This window comes from Salvelinus sp. IW2-2015, linkage group LG33 (genome assembly GCF_002910315.2).
Source record: "Salvelinus sp. IW2-2015 linkage group LG33, ASM291031v2, whole genome shotgun sequence".
NCBI lineage: Eukaryota > Metazoa > Chordata > Actinopteri > Salmoniformes > Salmonidae > Salvelinus > Salvelinus sp. IW2-2015.
This window is the reverse complement of record NC_036872.1, coordinates 20818060-20833964: the sequence shown is the minus strand read 5'-3', so window position 1 is coordinate 20833964 and position 15905 is coordinate 20818060. Positions and strand designations below refer to the sequence as shown.

The 15905-nt window shown below is 41.9% G+C and overlaps 2 protein-coding genes across 3 annotated transcripts in view; both read left to right on the top strand.

Moving 5' to 3' along the window:
• LOC111957647 (oxysterol-binding protein 2) overlaps positions 1 to 15905 on the top strand; it is a 275496-nt gene that overhangs the window by 11707 nt on the left and 247884 nt on the right. The gene's annotated exons all lie outside the window — the stretch shown is intronic.
• LOC111957648 (oxysterol-binding protein 1) lies at positions 130 to 9531 on the top strand. The gene is made up of 3 exons (XM_023978554.2): positions 130 to 329; positions 490 to 710; positions 6556 to 9531. Exons 2-3 carry the CDS (start codon positions 506 to 508, stop codon positions 6696 to 6698), a joined length of 348 nt encoding a protein of 115 aa, XP_023834322.2. The 5' UTR covers positions 130 to 329; positions 490 to 505; the 3' UTR covers positions 6699 to 9531.

Here is a 15905-nt window from a genome sequence, read left to right as displayed (position 1 = left end):
GCAAATGTATCATTTTTGAATGGACTATTCTTTCATAATAGTTGTTTATGATAAACTATAGAGGTTTATTGTATTATTTTCTACATAAGGGTTGATACATTTCCTCACCCCCCTCTCCTCTATCTGTGTGTGTGTGTTGTCCAGGTGACAGGGGTGGTGTCAGACAGTGGAGGGCAGGCCCACTACATCCTGTCTGGCACGTGGGACGATAAGATCGAGAGCTCCAAGATCGTCCAGAGCAGCAAAGGGGGCAGCGGCTCCGAGGGCAAGCAGAAGACTGTCTACCAGACTCTGTCCCCCAAACTACTGTGGAAGAAATACCCTCTCCCGTAAGCACTGCCCAGCACAACAGTTTATACAGTAACACAGATCACGCACTAAGCCTATGATGCACCTTACACAAAAACACTGACTTGTAAAGAATACTACATTACAGAGCAACTCCCCCACCTCCTCCCTATTCCTGTTCTCTCTCTCTCCCTCCGTCAGGGATAACGCTGAGAACATGTACTTCTTCTCCTCGCTGGCGCTGACGTTGAATGAGCCGGAGGATGGGGTGGGGCTGACGGACAGCCGGCTGAGACCGGACCAGAGGCTGATGGAGGCAGGGAGATGGGACGAGGCCAACTCTGAGAAACAGAGATTAGAGGAGAAACAGAGAGCTGTGAGGAGGAGGAGAGAGGCAGAGGCCACAGACGCACTGGACAACGGTAAGACACACAGAGAAAGTGGGCAAGGTGGAGAGAAAGGTAAAGGGAGAGTTGATAAAGAAAAAGACTGATAGAAAGGGGCTGGGTGGAGAAGTGGGGAGAGAGGACACTTCAGACATTCCAGAAGTAGGGCTGGATTGATTGAGGGATTTCTATAAAGGTATTTTTTCAGTCACATAACTTTGAATCATTCCTGCAGGTCCCATGACCTTTATGTAAATGATTATGAGAATAACAGTATTACCTGGAGTGAGACACACGGCAAATGGAGGAGTAATGACAGATCAAGTAGAGGAAAAGAACAGATTCGGATTGAAGTGAAGAGCTACTGGAGGCTACTAGGGGGAGATTGTAGAGAGAGGACACAACAGACACTTCTAATCCTGGTAACATTGTTAAATCCAACACTGTGTAGCACTGTGACCTATTGTGGGCTGTATTTGATGTACCCATGACACGTCTCTCTTTTCCTCCCTCTGTTGATGGCCAGAGTGTGATTATGATGACTCTGGTGAGTGGGGGTGGCCTTGCGTCCCCCTGTTGTTCATCACCCTTCCCCACCCCCATATTTTTTGTGTTGACCCTCTCCTTTGTGGTGGAAAAAGTACCCAATTTTCATACTTGAGTAAAAGTAAAGATACACTATATATACAAAGTATGTGGACACCCCTTCAAATTTGTGGATTTGGCTATTTCAGCCACACCGTTGTTGACAGGTGTATAAAATAGAGCACACGGCCATGCAATCTCCATAGACAAACACTGACAGTAGAATGACCTTACTGGAGAGCTCAGTGACTTTCAACGTGGCACCGTCATAGGATGCCACCTTTCCAACAAGTCAATTCGTAAAATTTCTACCCTGCTAGAGCTGCCCCGGTCAACTGTAAGTGCTGTTATTGTGATGTGAAAAAGTCTAGGAGCAACAACGACTCAGCCGCGAAGTTGTAGGCCACACAAGCTCACGGAACGGGACTGGCGAGTGCTAAAGTGTGTAGCGCGTAAAAATCGTCTGTCCTCGGTTGCAACACTCACCACTCTAGCGTCGGCTGGAGTGGTGTAAAGCGCCGCCATTGGACTCTGGAGCAGTGGAAATGCGTTTTCTGGAGTTATGAATCACGCTTCACCATCTGGCAGTCCGACGGACAAAACTGGATTTGGCGGATACCAGGAGAACGCTACCTGCCCCAATGCATAGTGCCAACTGTAAGGTTTGGTGGAGGAGGAATATTGGTCTGGGGCTGTTTTTCATGGTTCGGGCTAGGCCCCTTAGTTCCAGTGAAGGGAAATCTTAATGGTACAGCATACAATGACATACTTTGACATACAATGGCATACATGACAGTGCCCCCATGCACAAAGCGAGGTCATACAGAAATGGTTTGATGAGATCGGTGTGGAAGAACTTGACTGGCCTGCACAGAGCCCTTACCTTAACCTCATTGAACACCTCTGGGATGAATTCGAACGCCGACTGCGAGCCAGGCCTAATCGCCGAACATCAGTGCCCGACCTCACTAATGCTCTTGGGGCTGAATGGAAGCAAGTCTCTGCCGCAATGTTCCAACATCTAGTGGAAAGCCTTCACAGAAGAGTGGAGGCTGTTATAGCAGTAAAGGGGGGACCAACTCTATATTAATGATTTTGGAATGAGATGTTCATCGAGCAAGTGTCCACATACTTTTTGTAGTGTACCTTAATAGAAAATGACTCAAGTAAAAGTCAATGTCACCCCGTAATATACTACTTGAGTAAAAGTCTAATAGTATCTGGTTTAAAATGTACTTAAGTATAGCGGTGGAAAAAGTACTCCATTTTCATAAATGAGTAAAAGTAAAAGCTAGACATCAAATTCCTTATTTTCCGCAAACTAGATGGCACGATTGTCTCTTTAAAAAAAAATGTTTTTTAAAAGAGAGCCAGGGGCACAGTCCGACTCTGACATAATTTACAAACGCAGTATTTGTGTTTAGTCCACCAGGTCAGAGGCAGTAGGGATGACAAGGCGTTATATTGATGGTGTGTGAATTGGACCATATTGCTGTCCTGCCTGAGCATTCTAAATGTAACAAGTACTTTCAGTCATCAGGGAAAATGTATGGGAGTAAGAAGTACATATTTTCTTTAGGAATGTAGTGGAGTTAAAGTTGTCAAATATAAATAGTAAAGTACAGATCCCCCAAAAAACGACTTTAGTACTTCAAAGTATTTTTTACTTAGTTACTTTATGCCACTGCTTTGTGGTTATGACAGCGTTCCAGGTTGTTTTTTTTGCAGTCACACTGCACATCTCAGATTAAATCAAATGTATTTATAAAGCCCTTTTTACATCAGCAGATGTCAGGAAGTGCTTATACAGAAACCCAGCCTAAAACCCCAAATAGCAAGCAATGCAGATGTAGAAGCACAGTTGCTAGGAAAAACTCTCTAGAAAGGCAGGAACCTAGGAAGAAACCTACAGAGGAACCAGGCTCTGAGGGGTGGCCAGTCCTCTTCTGGCTGTGCCTAGGGGAGATTATAAGAGTACATGGCCATTAAGACCAGGTTGTTGTTCAAGATGTTCAAACGTTCATAGATGACCAGCAGCGTCAAATAATAATCACAGTGGTTGTAGAGGGTGCACCAGGTCAGTATCTAAGGAGTAAATGTCAGTTGGCTTTTCATAGCCAAGCATTCAGAGGTCGAGACAGCAGGAGTGGTAGGCAGAACAATTTAAACTGGAGCAGCAGCAGAACCAGGTGGACTGGGGACAGCCAGGAGTCATCAGGCCAGGTAGTCCTGAGGCATGGTCCAAGGGCTTTGGTCCTCCAGGGGGGAGAGAGAGAGAATTAGGGGGAGCATACTTAAATTCACACAGGACACCAGATAAGACAGGAGAATTACACCAGATATAACAGACTGACCCTAGCCCCCCGGCACATAGACTATTGCAGCAAAGATACTGGAGGCTGAGACAGTTGAGGTTGGGGGACACTGTGGCCCCATCTAACGATACCCCCGGACAGGGCCGACCAGGCAGGATATAACCCCACCTACTTTGCCAAAGCACAGCCCCCACACCACTAGAGGGATATCAACAGACCACCAACTCACTACCCTGAGACAAGGCTGAGCATAGCCCAGGAAGATCTCCTCTACTATACGAGCCCGAGGGGGGGGCGCAAAACCAGACAGGAAGATCATGTCTGTGACTCAACCCACTCAACTGACGCACTCCTCATAGGGACGGCAACAAAGAGCACTAGTAAGCCAGTGACTCAGCCCCCGTAGTAGGGTCAGAGGCAGAGAATCCCAGTGGCGAGAGGGGAGGTGGCCAGGCAGAGACAGCAAGGGCAGTTCGTCGCTCCAGTGCCTTGGCATTCACCTTCACACCCCTGGGCCAGACTACACTCAATCATAGGACCTACTGAAGAGATGAGTCTTCAGTAAAGACTTAAAGGTTGAGAACGAGTTTGCGTCTCTCACATGGATAGGCAGACCATTCCATAAAAATGTAGCTCTATAGGAGAAAGCCCTGCCACCAGCTGTTTGCTTAGACATTCTAGGGACAATAAGGAGGCCTGCGTCTTGTGACCGTAGCGTACGTGTAGGTACAGTTGAAGTCAGAAGTTTACATACACTTAGGTTGGAATCATTTAAACTCATTTTTCAACCACTCCACAAATTTCTTGTTAACAAACTATAGTTTTGGCAAGTCGGTTAGGACATATACTTTGTGCATGACACAAGTAATTTTTCCAACAATTGTTTACAGACAGATTATTTCACTTATAATTCACTATCACAATTCCAGTGGGTCAGAAGTTTACAGACAAGAAGTTGACTGTGCCTTTAAACAGCGTGGAAAAATCCAGAAAATGACTTGGCTTTAGAAGCTTCTGATAGACTAATTGACATCATTTGAGTCAATTGGAGGTGTACCTGTGGATGTATTTCAAGGCCTACCTTCAATCTCAGTGCCTCTTTGCTTGACATCATGGGAAAATCAAAAGAAATCAGCCAAGACCCCAGAAAAAATTGTAGACCTCCACAAGTCTGATTCATCCTTGGGAGCAATTTCCAAATGCCTGAACGTACCACATTCATCTGTACAAACAATAGTGCGCAAGTATAAACACCATGGGATCACGCAGCCGCCATACCGCTCAGGAAGGAGACACATTCTGTCTCCTAGAGATTAATTTACTTTGGTGTGAAAAGTGCAAATCAATCCCAGAACAGCAGCAAAGGACCTTGTGAAGATGCTGGAGAAAACGGGTACAAAGTATCTGTATCCACAGTAAAACGACTCCTATATCAACATAACCTGAAATGCCGCTCAGCAAGGAAGAAGCCACTGCTCCAAACCGCCATAAAATAGCCAGACTACGGTTTGCAACTGCACATAGGGACAAAGATCATACTTTTTAGAGAAATGTCCTCTGGTCTGATGAAACAAAAATAGAACTGTTTGGCCATAATGACCATCGTAATGCTTGGAGGAAAAAGGGGGAGGCTTGCAAGCCGAAGAACACCATCCCAACCATTAAGCCCGGGGGTGGCAGCATCATGTTGTGGGGGTGCTTTGCTGCAGGAGGGACTGGTGCACTTCACAAAATAGATGGCATCAGGAGGAATTGAAAATGATGTGGATATATTGAAGCAACATCTCAAGACATCAGTCAGGAAGTTAAAGCTTGGTCGCAAATGGGTCTTCCAAATGGACAATGACCCCAAGCATACTTCCAAAGTTGTGGCAAAATGGCTTAAGGACAACAAAGTCAAGGTATTGGAGTGGCCATCACAAAGACCTGACCTCAATCCTATAGAAGATTTGTGGGCAAAAGTGAAAATGCGTGTGTGATTAAGGAGGCCTACAAACCTGACTCAGTTACACCAGCTCTGTCAGGAGGAATGGGCCAAAATTCACCCAATTTATTGTGGGAAGCTTGTGGAAGGCTACCTGAAACGTGTGACCCAAGTTAAAACAATTAAAGGCAATGCTACAAAATACTAATTGAGTGTATGTAAACTTCTGACCCACTGGGAATGTGATGAAAGAAATAAAAGCTGAAATAAATAGTTCTCTTTACTATTATTCTGACATTTCACATTCTTAAAATAAAGTGGTGATCCTAACTGACTTAAGACAGGGAATTTTTACTAGGATTAAATGTCAGGAGTTGTGAATAACTGAGTTTAAATGTATTTGGCTAAAGTGTATGTAAACTTCCGACTTCAACTGTATGTACGGCAGGACCAAATCGGAGAGATAGGTAGGAGCAAGTCCATGTAATGCTTTGTAGGTTAGCAGTAAAAACCTGGAAATCAGCCCTAGCCTTAACAGGAAGCCAGTGTAGCGAGGTTAGCACTGGAGTAATATGATCAAATGTTGGGGTTCTAGTCAAGATTCTAGCAGCCGTTTTTAGCACTAACTGAAGTTTATTTAGTGCTTTATCCTGGTAGCTGGAGAGTAGAGCATTGCAGTAGTCTAATCTAGAAGTGACGAAAGCATGGATTAGCTCTTCTGCATCATTTTTGCACAAAAAGCTTCAGAATTTTGCAAAGTTACGAAGATGGAAAAAAGCTGATAATCATGACTGCAATAAAGATGACCTGGAAGGCGTCCTTTGTATGGGGTCTGCATGCTGACTGCTTCACCCTTGTATCCACTGGTCCAGACTATGACCCGGTCCTGCTGCCATATGCCCCTTTCATTCAGACTTGACTTGGCCCTACTATGCCTGTACTGTTTCAGAGCCAGAGAAACAGACATAGAGGTGTCTAATGTGTGGGAGTGACAGTAAACCATACAGAATAACTCCCTGAGCCCTTCATTTGAGTGACGCTTGTGTCTCTTCCTCAGGTCGAGAGTATGAGGGCTTCCAGCCACAGTGGTTCCACAAGAGGAAGAACGCCATCACTGGGGAGACAACCTTTGTGTACAAGGGTGGATACTGGGAGGCTAAGGACAGTCAGGACTGGAGTACGTGCTCTGAAATCTTCTAAGCCTAGACCAGACCCATCCTACCCCATCACTGAACTCACCCAGGCCCAGGAGACTGCTCCACCACTGGCCCTGGAGGAATGGGGGTCTGGGTCTGGATGTGGACCTCTGTGTGCATGAGAATGTGAATGTCTCACACACTCACAACACAGTGTACCTCCCCATGTACACACAGAGGTCATATTTTTTACAGGGTCAAGGGAGAGAAGGGGCCTTTTCTAGATCCTTCCTGACCTAACACTGAGCTGTGTGGGGGTGTGTGAGAGAGATGGGAGATTGAATACCATAGAAAAGGGGCCCCATAGAGATTTTCAAAAGAATCAGGTGCTCCACACACGCTACCCACAATGCACCTTTCCTCTGCTCAGCACATCTGTTTCTAGGGGTTTTAGTGATTGAACAGCAACCCATCTAAATCAGTTCTCTCCTCCACTTGTATACTGGGATGAGATGAAGTCCATCCTGTCTAACGGATGGACGGACAGACAGAGAGACAAAAAGAATGCTTCAGAAGTTTATAGAAAGACAGTGTATGTATGTATGTATATATATATATAATACAGTACCAGTCTAAAGTTTCGACACACCTACTCATTCACACCTACTCATTTCTTTATTTTTACTATTTTCTACATTATAAAATAATAGTGAAGACATCAAAACTATGAAATAACACGTATGGAATCATGTAGTAACCAAAAAAGTGTTAAATAAATCAAAATATATTTTATATTTGAGATTCTTCAACACTTTACCCTTCACCCTTTGCCTTGATGACAGCTTTGTACACTCTTGGCATTCTCTCAAGCAGCTTCACCTGGAATGCTTTTCCAACAGTCTTGAAGGAGTTCCCACATGCTGAGCATTTGTTGGCTGCTTTTCCTTCACTCTGCGGTCCAACTCATCTCAAACCATCTCAATTGGGTTGAGGTCGGGTGATTGTGGATGCCAGGTCATCTGATGCAGCACTCCATCACTCTCCTTGGTCAAATAGCCCTTACACAGCCTGGAGGTATGTTTTGGGTCATTGTCCTTTGGAAAAACAAATGATAGTCCCACTAAGCGCAAACCAGATGGGATGGCGTATCGCTGCAGAATGCTGTGGTAGCCGTGCTGGTTAAGTGTGCCTTGAATTCTAAATAAATGACAGTGTCACCAGCAAATCACCCCCACGCCATCACACCTCCTCATCCATGCTTTACAGTGGGAACCACACATACGGAGATCATCCGTTCACCTACTCTGCGTCTCACAAAGACACAGCGGTTGGAACCAAAAATTGCACATTTGTGCTCATCAGACCAATGGACTCATCAGATCAAATGTCCATTGCTCGTGTTTCTTGGTTCAAGCAAGTCTCTTCTTCTTATAAGTATCCTTTAGTAGTGGTTTCTTTACAGCAATTCGACCACGAAGGCCTGATTCACTCAGTCTCCTCTGAACAGTTGATGTTGAGATGTGTCTGTTATTTGAACTCTGAAGTATTTATTTGGGCTGCAATCTGTTAACTCGAATTAACTTATCCTCTGCAGCAGAGGTAACTCTGGGTCTTCCTTTCCTGTGGTGGTCCTCATGAGAGCCAGTTTCATCATAGCGCTTGAGGGTTTTTGTGACTGCACTTGAAGAAACTTTCAAAGTTCTTGAAATTTTCCGGATTGATTGGCCTTCATGTCTTCAAGTAATGATGGACTGTCGTTTCTCTTTTCTTATTTGATCTTGCCATAATATGAACTTGGTATTTTACCAAATAGGGCTATCTTCTGTATACCACCCCTACCTTGTCACAACACAACTGGTTGGCTCAAACGCATTAAGAATGAAAGAAATTTCATAAATTTACTTTTAACAAGGCACACCTGTTAATTGAAATGCATTCCAGGTGACTACCTGCTGGTTGAGAGAAAAGCTGGTTGAGAGAATTCCAAGAGTGTGCAAAGCTCTCATCAAGGCAAAGGGTGGCTACTTTGAAGAATCTCAAATATATATAATATATTTGGATTTGTTTAACACTTTTTTGGTTATTGCATGATTCCATATGTGTTATTTCATAGTTTTGATGTCTTCACTATTATTATACAATGTAGAAAATAGTAAAAATAAAGAAAAACCCTTGAATGAGTAGGTGTGTCCAAACTTTTTACTGGTAGTGTGTGTGTGTGTGTGTGTGTGTGTGTGTGTATATATAAATATATAAATATATATATATATATATACATAACGATACCCATTTTAGCCATATATATATTTATTTTTAGGAACTCAGTCAGGGTCTCAATTTACTAATGAGAGAAATAATAGAATACACCAGGTGCAATTTCAAAATGTGGTTGTGCATCAGCAGTTTTTAACTTTTTATGTCAGTCACTGACAGTCACTCAATTAGCCATGTCAGCTAACAATTTTAGATTGGTAGCTAGTCTAGCCAGCTATCTAGTAATCATGGTCGTAATCATGGTCGAATACTGACCGGGCACACAAGGCATTTGCCCAGGGGCCCTGACTTCCAGGGGGCCCCATTTGATTTTGTTAGTCATTCTCACTCAGATATCATATTAACATGGCATTCAAACTGAAAAGATTTCTCTCCACCCTATGGCAAAATGGGTAGAATTGCTGGAAATGTGTTGTTAAACTGCAACATTTTCTCTCTGCCCCATGGAACAATGTGTAGAATTGCAGGAAATTAACTTTAAATGAACATTTGTCTCTACACCGTTAAGTGGGGGATAGGGCTGGGCGATATATCGAATTAATTAGATACATTCGAATGTATGTTTTTGCGCAATATTCCAAATACCTGTTATCACAAGAATATTTTTTGATTTTATGAGCGTTTATGTCGGCTTGTTCTCATGTCTTTCTGGTCTCGTCTCCTTCACTCCTGTGCTGTGTGCCTTCCCATTTACACCAGAGATCTGGATATAATGACGAAATGCTCATGTCTCCGCCCTGACAATGGGAGTCGTTTTTGCGAAGGCAGGAAGGCAGGCGACAAGCTTAGGTCCAAAATAAGACCATAGAACCGCAATGTTTTTTGGAGGACCGATTTTGGCGAAAGCGAAAACTCTCCCTTCGCCTCTTCCTCTCTGTTTACACACACACGCATACCAAGCCCCTCCCCTGCCACTTACAACAAAGCTGAGAGATCACTAATTCCTCTCTGACAAGAGGTTTCAACTCACTATATGCATTTGAGCTTTGGTCCCACAAAATCGATCATATGGACACGGAAACACATTGAGACATAATTGTACTGTAATAGAGGACACGTTAACATTTCTAACGATACCCTTTTTATGTCTCAAATATTCAAATTGATCGCAGAGCAATCACTACTAAAATGGGAGTATCAATGAACATTGATTCTGGAAAATGAATTCTCAGTTTGTCGTGTGCGGCATTGCGGTATCACGTTCCACTAGTAGCATTTTAGCCAAAGACTGTTATACTAGCTGTCTAGTCTATGCTTATTGCACATTTATAAAACGCAATTATATAAGGAATGGGCAACTCGTTTTCATTCTGGGAAATACGGTAGGCCACTTGATTTCAACAAAGTGGGCAGGCTAGCATGCTGTTCAAACAGAAGAGTGTGCTCATAACAATTCAACTGTTATGCCTTGTTAGCTAGCAAATAGATCCAAGTTTGCTAAACTTAAAATGTTAAGATTAGCTGGCTACTCACTAGCACGTGCTTATGAGACCTGTGTTAGTTTTCGATAATGCCTGCTACAAGAAGTTAGTCATTATTAGTGGATGTGCTACAAGAAGTTAGTCATTATTAGTGGATGTGCATTATGCATGGTTCTGGTTAAATTTGTAACGAAAATACCATTTTCATAGACCGACTTGAAAGCCAGATAAGTGATTATTGGGGAAAAAAACTGATTTAAACTATTTTGATAAAATAATTAAATTATTAGTGGGTCTTATAGTTGTGAAAGACTTATATTTAGCCTGGGTATAATATCACAAGCCCTGAATTCATTCGATTATTGCTGACTGTTTGAAATGCAGTGTATTTGACCCAAACAAATCTCGCTATTGGCCCCAAAAGGATGGACATTTATTTTGACCCCTATTTTATTAACTGGTATTGAGAATGTGCAGTAGGCACAGACTCCAAAGCTTGAATTAGTTCTCCATCTATGTCTGTCTGCCTGGTAAACAACTTAAGTGCACTCTATTATTTTCTCCATTGCAGGAGGAGCCAGGTTTAGACCTACATTGCCTTGAAAAAGTATTTGCCCCTTTTCAAATTTTCTATACTTTTGCATATTTTTTATACAGAATGTAATCAGATCTTCAACCAAAACCTAATATTAGATAAAGGGAACCTGAGTGAACAAATAACACAACAATTACATACTTATTTCATGAATCAAAGTTATGCAACATCCAATGCCCCTGTGAAAAAGTAATTTCCCCCTTACACTCAAGAACTGGTTGTGCCACCTTTAGCTGCAATGACTCCAACCAAACGCTTCCTGTAGTTGTTCATCAGTCTCTCACGTCGCTGTGGAGGAATTTTGGCCCAGTCTTGCATGCAGAGCTGCTTTAACTCAGTGACATTTGTGGGTTCTCAAGCTTGAACTGCCACAACATCCAAAAAGTTATACTTTTTAATCATCTGCCCGTAGTACATTCTGCCCATAGTACATTCTGCCCATAGTACATTCTGCCCATAGTACATTCTTCGAAGATTCCTGATGATCAGGTGCTTTTTGACACGACATATGTCCCATTATGCCTGGCGAAAACCAAACACTGCATTCCACAGCAAGAACCTCATACCAACGGTCAAGCATGGTGGTGGTAGTGTGATAGTTTGGGGATGCTTTGCTGCCTCAGGACCTGATCGACTTGCCTTAATAGAAGGAACCATGAATTCTGCTCTGTATCAGAGAATTCTACAGAAGAATGTCATGCAGCAAGACAGTGAATGATCCAAAAGACACAATCAAATCTACATGAAAATAGCAAAACAAAATTAAATAAATAAAAATTGATGTTTTGGAATGACCTAGTCAAAGTCCAGACCTAATCTCAATTGAGATGTTGTGGTAGGACTTGAAATGAGCAGTTCAAGCTTGAGAACCCACAAATGTCGCTGAGTTAAAGCAGCTCTGCATGCAAGACTGGGCCAAAATTCCTCCACAGCGACATGAGAGACTGATTGACAACTACAGGAAGTGTTTGGTTGCAGTCATTGCAGCTAAAGGAGGCACAACCTGTTATTGAGTGTAAGGGGGCAATTACTTTTTCACACAGGCAAATTGGGTGTTGCGTAACTTTAAATAAATAAATAAAATAAGCATTAATTTGTTATTTGTAAGCTCAGGTTTTGGTTGAAGATCTGATAACATTCTGTATCAAAAATATGCAAAAATAGAGAAAATCAGAAAGGGGGCAAAAACTTTTTCACGGCACTGTACATACAGTATAACCATATTAGATGTTGAGTGACATGGTCCCAAGGATGTTTCCTCTGTTGTTAGCAGCAGCTATAGGGACTGTGATAGTTAAATACATTTAACCTTTATTTAACTAGGCAAATATAATAATGTAAACAGTTGATTATTAAACAACCTGTCTGTAGTTGCTCTCAGACTGAGTTAGCTCAGAGAGAACCACACAACTTGAGTACCTTTCCTCACACAAACTAGGTATGTTGTGATATATTACCATCCAAACACTGTCCCACTTTCACTCCACTGGTAATTGAAGCTGTATCTATGGAGGTAAATGAGCACTTTTCACTGTGGGTTTCCACAGCTTAATCCATATCTGTGTTGACATTGAGGAGACTTCAGCCTGTGCACTGCACACACCCAGTCCTTTGGTGCTTTACCATTGAAACACATATAACACTTATATTGTGCAGTGAGTCATTTACAGGATATAAAGTGTATTGTAGCTAGAACCTACACACCAATTACTCATCCCTAAAACAAATCCATCATCCCACACATTAATATCTAGGCAGAGTGTGAATTCTACACCACAGTGTATAGTTCTACAGCCTACATGACAGATCAGTCTGCTCTGGACCTGTAGTTGCATTTATACAGAACTGTCTGATGTTGCTATAGCGCTGAAGAAAGCCCATGGTGGCTACTGACAGCATTTTGGAATCTTACTACAGACAGACAGGGCATGCTGCTCAGGCCTCCCATAGCACACCACTGTTCAGTGAGCTGCAGCCAGGAGGGCCGCTAGTGGGGACACTGACTCCCAGGCACTGATCCAGGTTCACCTGAGATTAAACCTGGTCCTGAATCACAGAGTCGAAGAGCTGTGGACAGGCTGATCTGGGATCAGCTGGTGAAGACACTGTCAGTCTTTTGCCTTTAAGAACTGAATAAGGGAAAAGTCCCCTGACTTGTGCACTTCATGTCTTAGGGGAGAGGATTATTTTGTAATTACTGTTAGGAATGTAGAATTTGGGCTGGAAGTATTGTACCCACTGTCTGGCCTTCTGTGTGTATATTTTGTGATAACAAGATAATACCAAGACAATAATATGATTATAAAACGAAGAGTTATAATAATAATAATCTGAATAATAAGTTGTGTATAGTTGAAATCTGAAGTTTTAATGAAAATGTACTGTAAAATGTACCTTTTAATCCAAATTGATCCAGCCAGTTAGAAGTTGATTCTGACTAGCGCCCACAGTTTGGTTGCATATTTCATGTTTTATATTAAAAGAGACTTACACACTGAACATAATTTTTATACAAAGTTCGTGATACTGGCATAGTGTTTACTTGGTTTAGATTTAAAGTTCACAAACAAACAATCACATTCTGATGTGGCCCTTAAGGTTTCTGAGGGCAGTTACAGGGATCTGGCATGTGCTCTGGAGGACAGTGGAAGACACACAGAATACCATTCTCAACCCAACATATTGAGCTGGAGGGCTAGAGGGGTTTCTGGGAGTGATGGTGATAAACATAGCATGCAAACTATACTGAACAAAAATATAAATGCAACATGTAAAGTGTTGGTTTCATGAGCTGAAATAAAAGAGCGGAGAAATGTTCCAAACGCACAAAAAGCATATTTCTCAAAAATGTTGTGCACAAATTTGTTTTACATCTCTGTTAGTGAGAATTTCTCCTTTGCCAAGTAAATCCATTCACCTGATAGGTGTGACAGAACAAGAAGCTGATTAAACAGCATGATCATTACACAGGTGCACCTTGTTCTGGGGACAATAAAAGGCCACTCTAAAATGTGCAGTTTTGTCTCACAGCACAATGCCACAGATGTCTCAAGTTTTGAGCGTGCATGCAATTGGTATGCTGACTGCAGGAATGTCCACCAGAACTGTTGCCAGAGGATTTAATGTTAATTTCTCTACCATAAGCCGCCTCAACCTCGTTTTAGAGAATTTGGCAGTATGTCCAACCAGACTCACAACCGCAGACCACGCCAGCCCAGAACCTCCACATCTGGCTTCTTTACCTGAGGGATCATCTGAGACAAGCCACCCAGACAGCTGATGAAACTGAGGAGTATTTCTGTCTGTAATAAAGCCATTTTTGGGGGGGAAAACTCATTCTGATTGGCTGGGCCTGGCTCCCAAGTGGGTGGGCCTATACCCTGCCAGGCTTACCCATAGTTGCGCCCCTGCCCAGTCATGTGAAAACCATAGATTAGTGCCGAAATAATTTATTTCAATTGTCTGATTTCCTTATATGAACTGTAACGTTGAAAATGTTACGTGTTGCGTTTATATTTTTGTTCAGTATAGAAACTGTCAAGCAAGTGCTGAATGAAATTCTATCCCAATTACATTTTCGTAATTTAGCAGACGCTCTTATCCAGAGCGACTTACAGAGTGAGTAGTAAGTGCATACGTTTTAAAATGTTTTTTTCATGCTCCCAACTGTTTTTCAGTTCAACTACCCTCCTCCACCTGAAACCTGTAATATCAAGCCTAAAAGGGTTAGAGAATTAGTGACTAGTGGTTGTTACAAGAACATTCTGTCCAGGCACTTATTCTCTTTAACCCCCTGAACAACAGCCTTCATTTTCTGCACTATTTATGTTTGGTTCCAGTCTATCCACTTTGTACCCATTACCTTTCAGCAGACACACAGGCACTCATACATTAGTCACATAACTATAACACACACACACACACACACATGCAGACAAGCACATGTATAAGTACTGACCACATTGGCGAGAACAGTACATTATTAGTGGAACAAATCAAGGGGTACATGGTGACATGGATGACATGGTTCCCCACATTGGAATGAACTAAACTGGACACAATCCCAGTAAGGGGTTTTAGTTTTGCTGTATTGTAAATGTGTCATTGTATAGATAATACTATACCGTCATGTACAGTATTACTGGGTGACAAACAGTATTGAAATGGGAAGAAAGTATAGGATGTGCAGGTCAAGTATTACTTTTTTTCTCAATTATCAACTCCTTATAGATTTAGTTTAATATATTGGATTTGAAACATGTTTTTTATATATTAATATACATATATTTTGAATGATAATATAAACACATTATACATTTTAATCTATTTATTTTGAATATCCAAATGACGTGATCTCAAAAATGGGTGGGTGTGTGTTGATAGCCAGCACGTGTAAGAGACTGATTAGATGACTTATTCATTCATGGCAGGTAGCCTAGTGGTTAGAGCGTTGGGACAGTAACTGAAAAGTTGCTGGATCGAATCCCTGAGCTGACAATGTAAAAATCTGTCGTTCTGCCCCTGAACAAGGCAGTTAACCCACTGTTCCCCGGAAGACCGTCATTGTAAATAAGAATTTGTTTTTAACTGACTTGTCTAGTTAAATAAAAGGTTAAATAAAAAAGTAAAAATAATAAAAAATTGGGTTAAAAAAGATTGTAATCTCTGCTCTGTGCAGAAAGGAAAAACAGAACAACTGAAGTGTCAGTGCAGATGGTACTGAAGCCTAAATACTATTTGCCCGCCTTTCTAATGAAAGACACTTCATTTTTTTCTTCTTCTCACCCAACAACACATAATCCATAATGGTTTGATTTAGCTTTAATATCAATGCTTTGTTTTTGTTGTATTTTTTGTCTTTCATTTACAGACTGTATTTGTATGTATGCGCAATAAGATGTGTGTGTATCTAAGATGTACAGTACCAGTCAATAGTTTGGACACACCTACTCATTCAAGGGTTTTTCTTAACTTTTATTAT

Excerpts from the sequence above, each read along its gene's own strand:
- LOC111957648 (XM_023978554.2), top strand. The coding sequence starts at position 506 with ATGTACTTCTTCTCCTCGCTGGCGCTGACGTTGAATGAGCCGGAGGAT. Across the intron at positions 711-6,555 it reads CACAGACGCACTGGACAACG|GTCGAGAGTATGAGGGCTTC; the intron begins GTAAGACACACA and ends TCTCTTCCTCAG.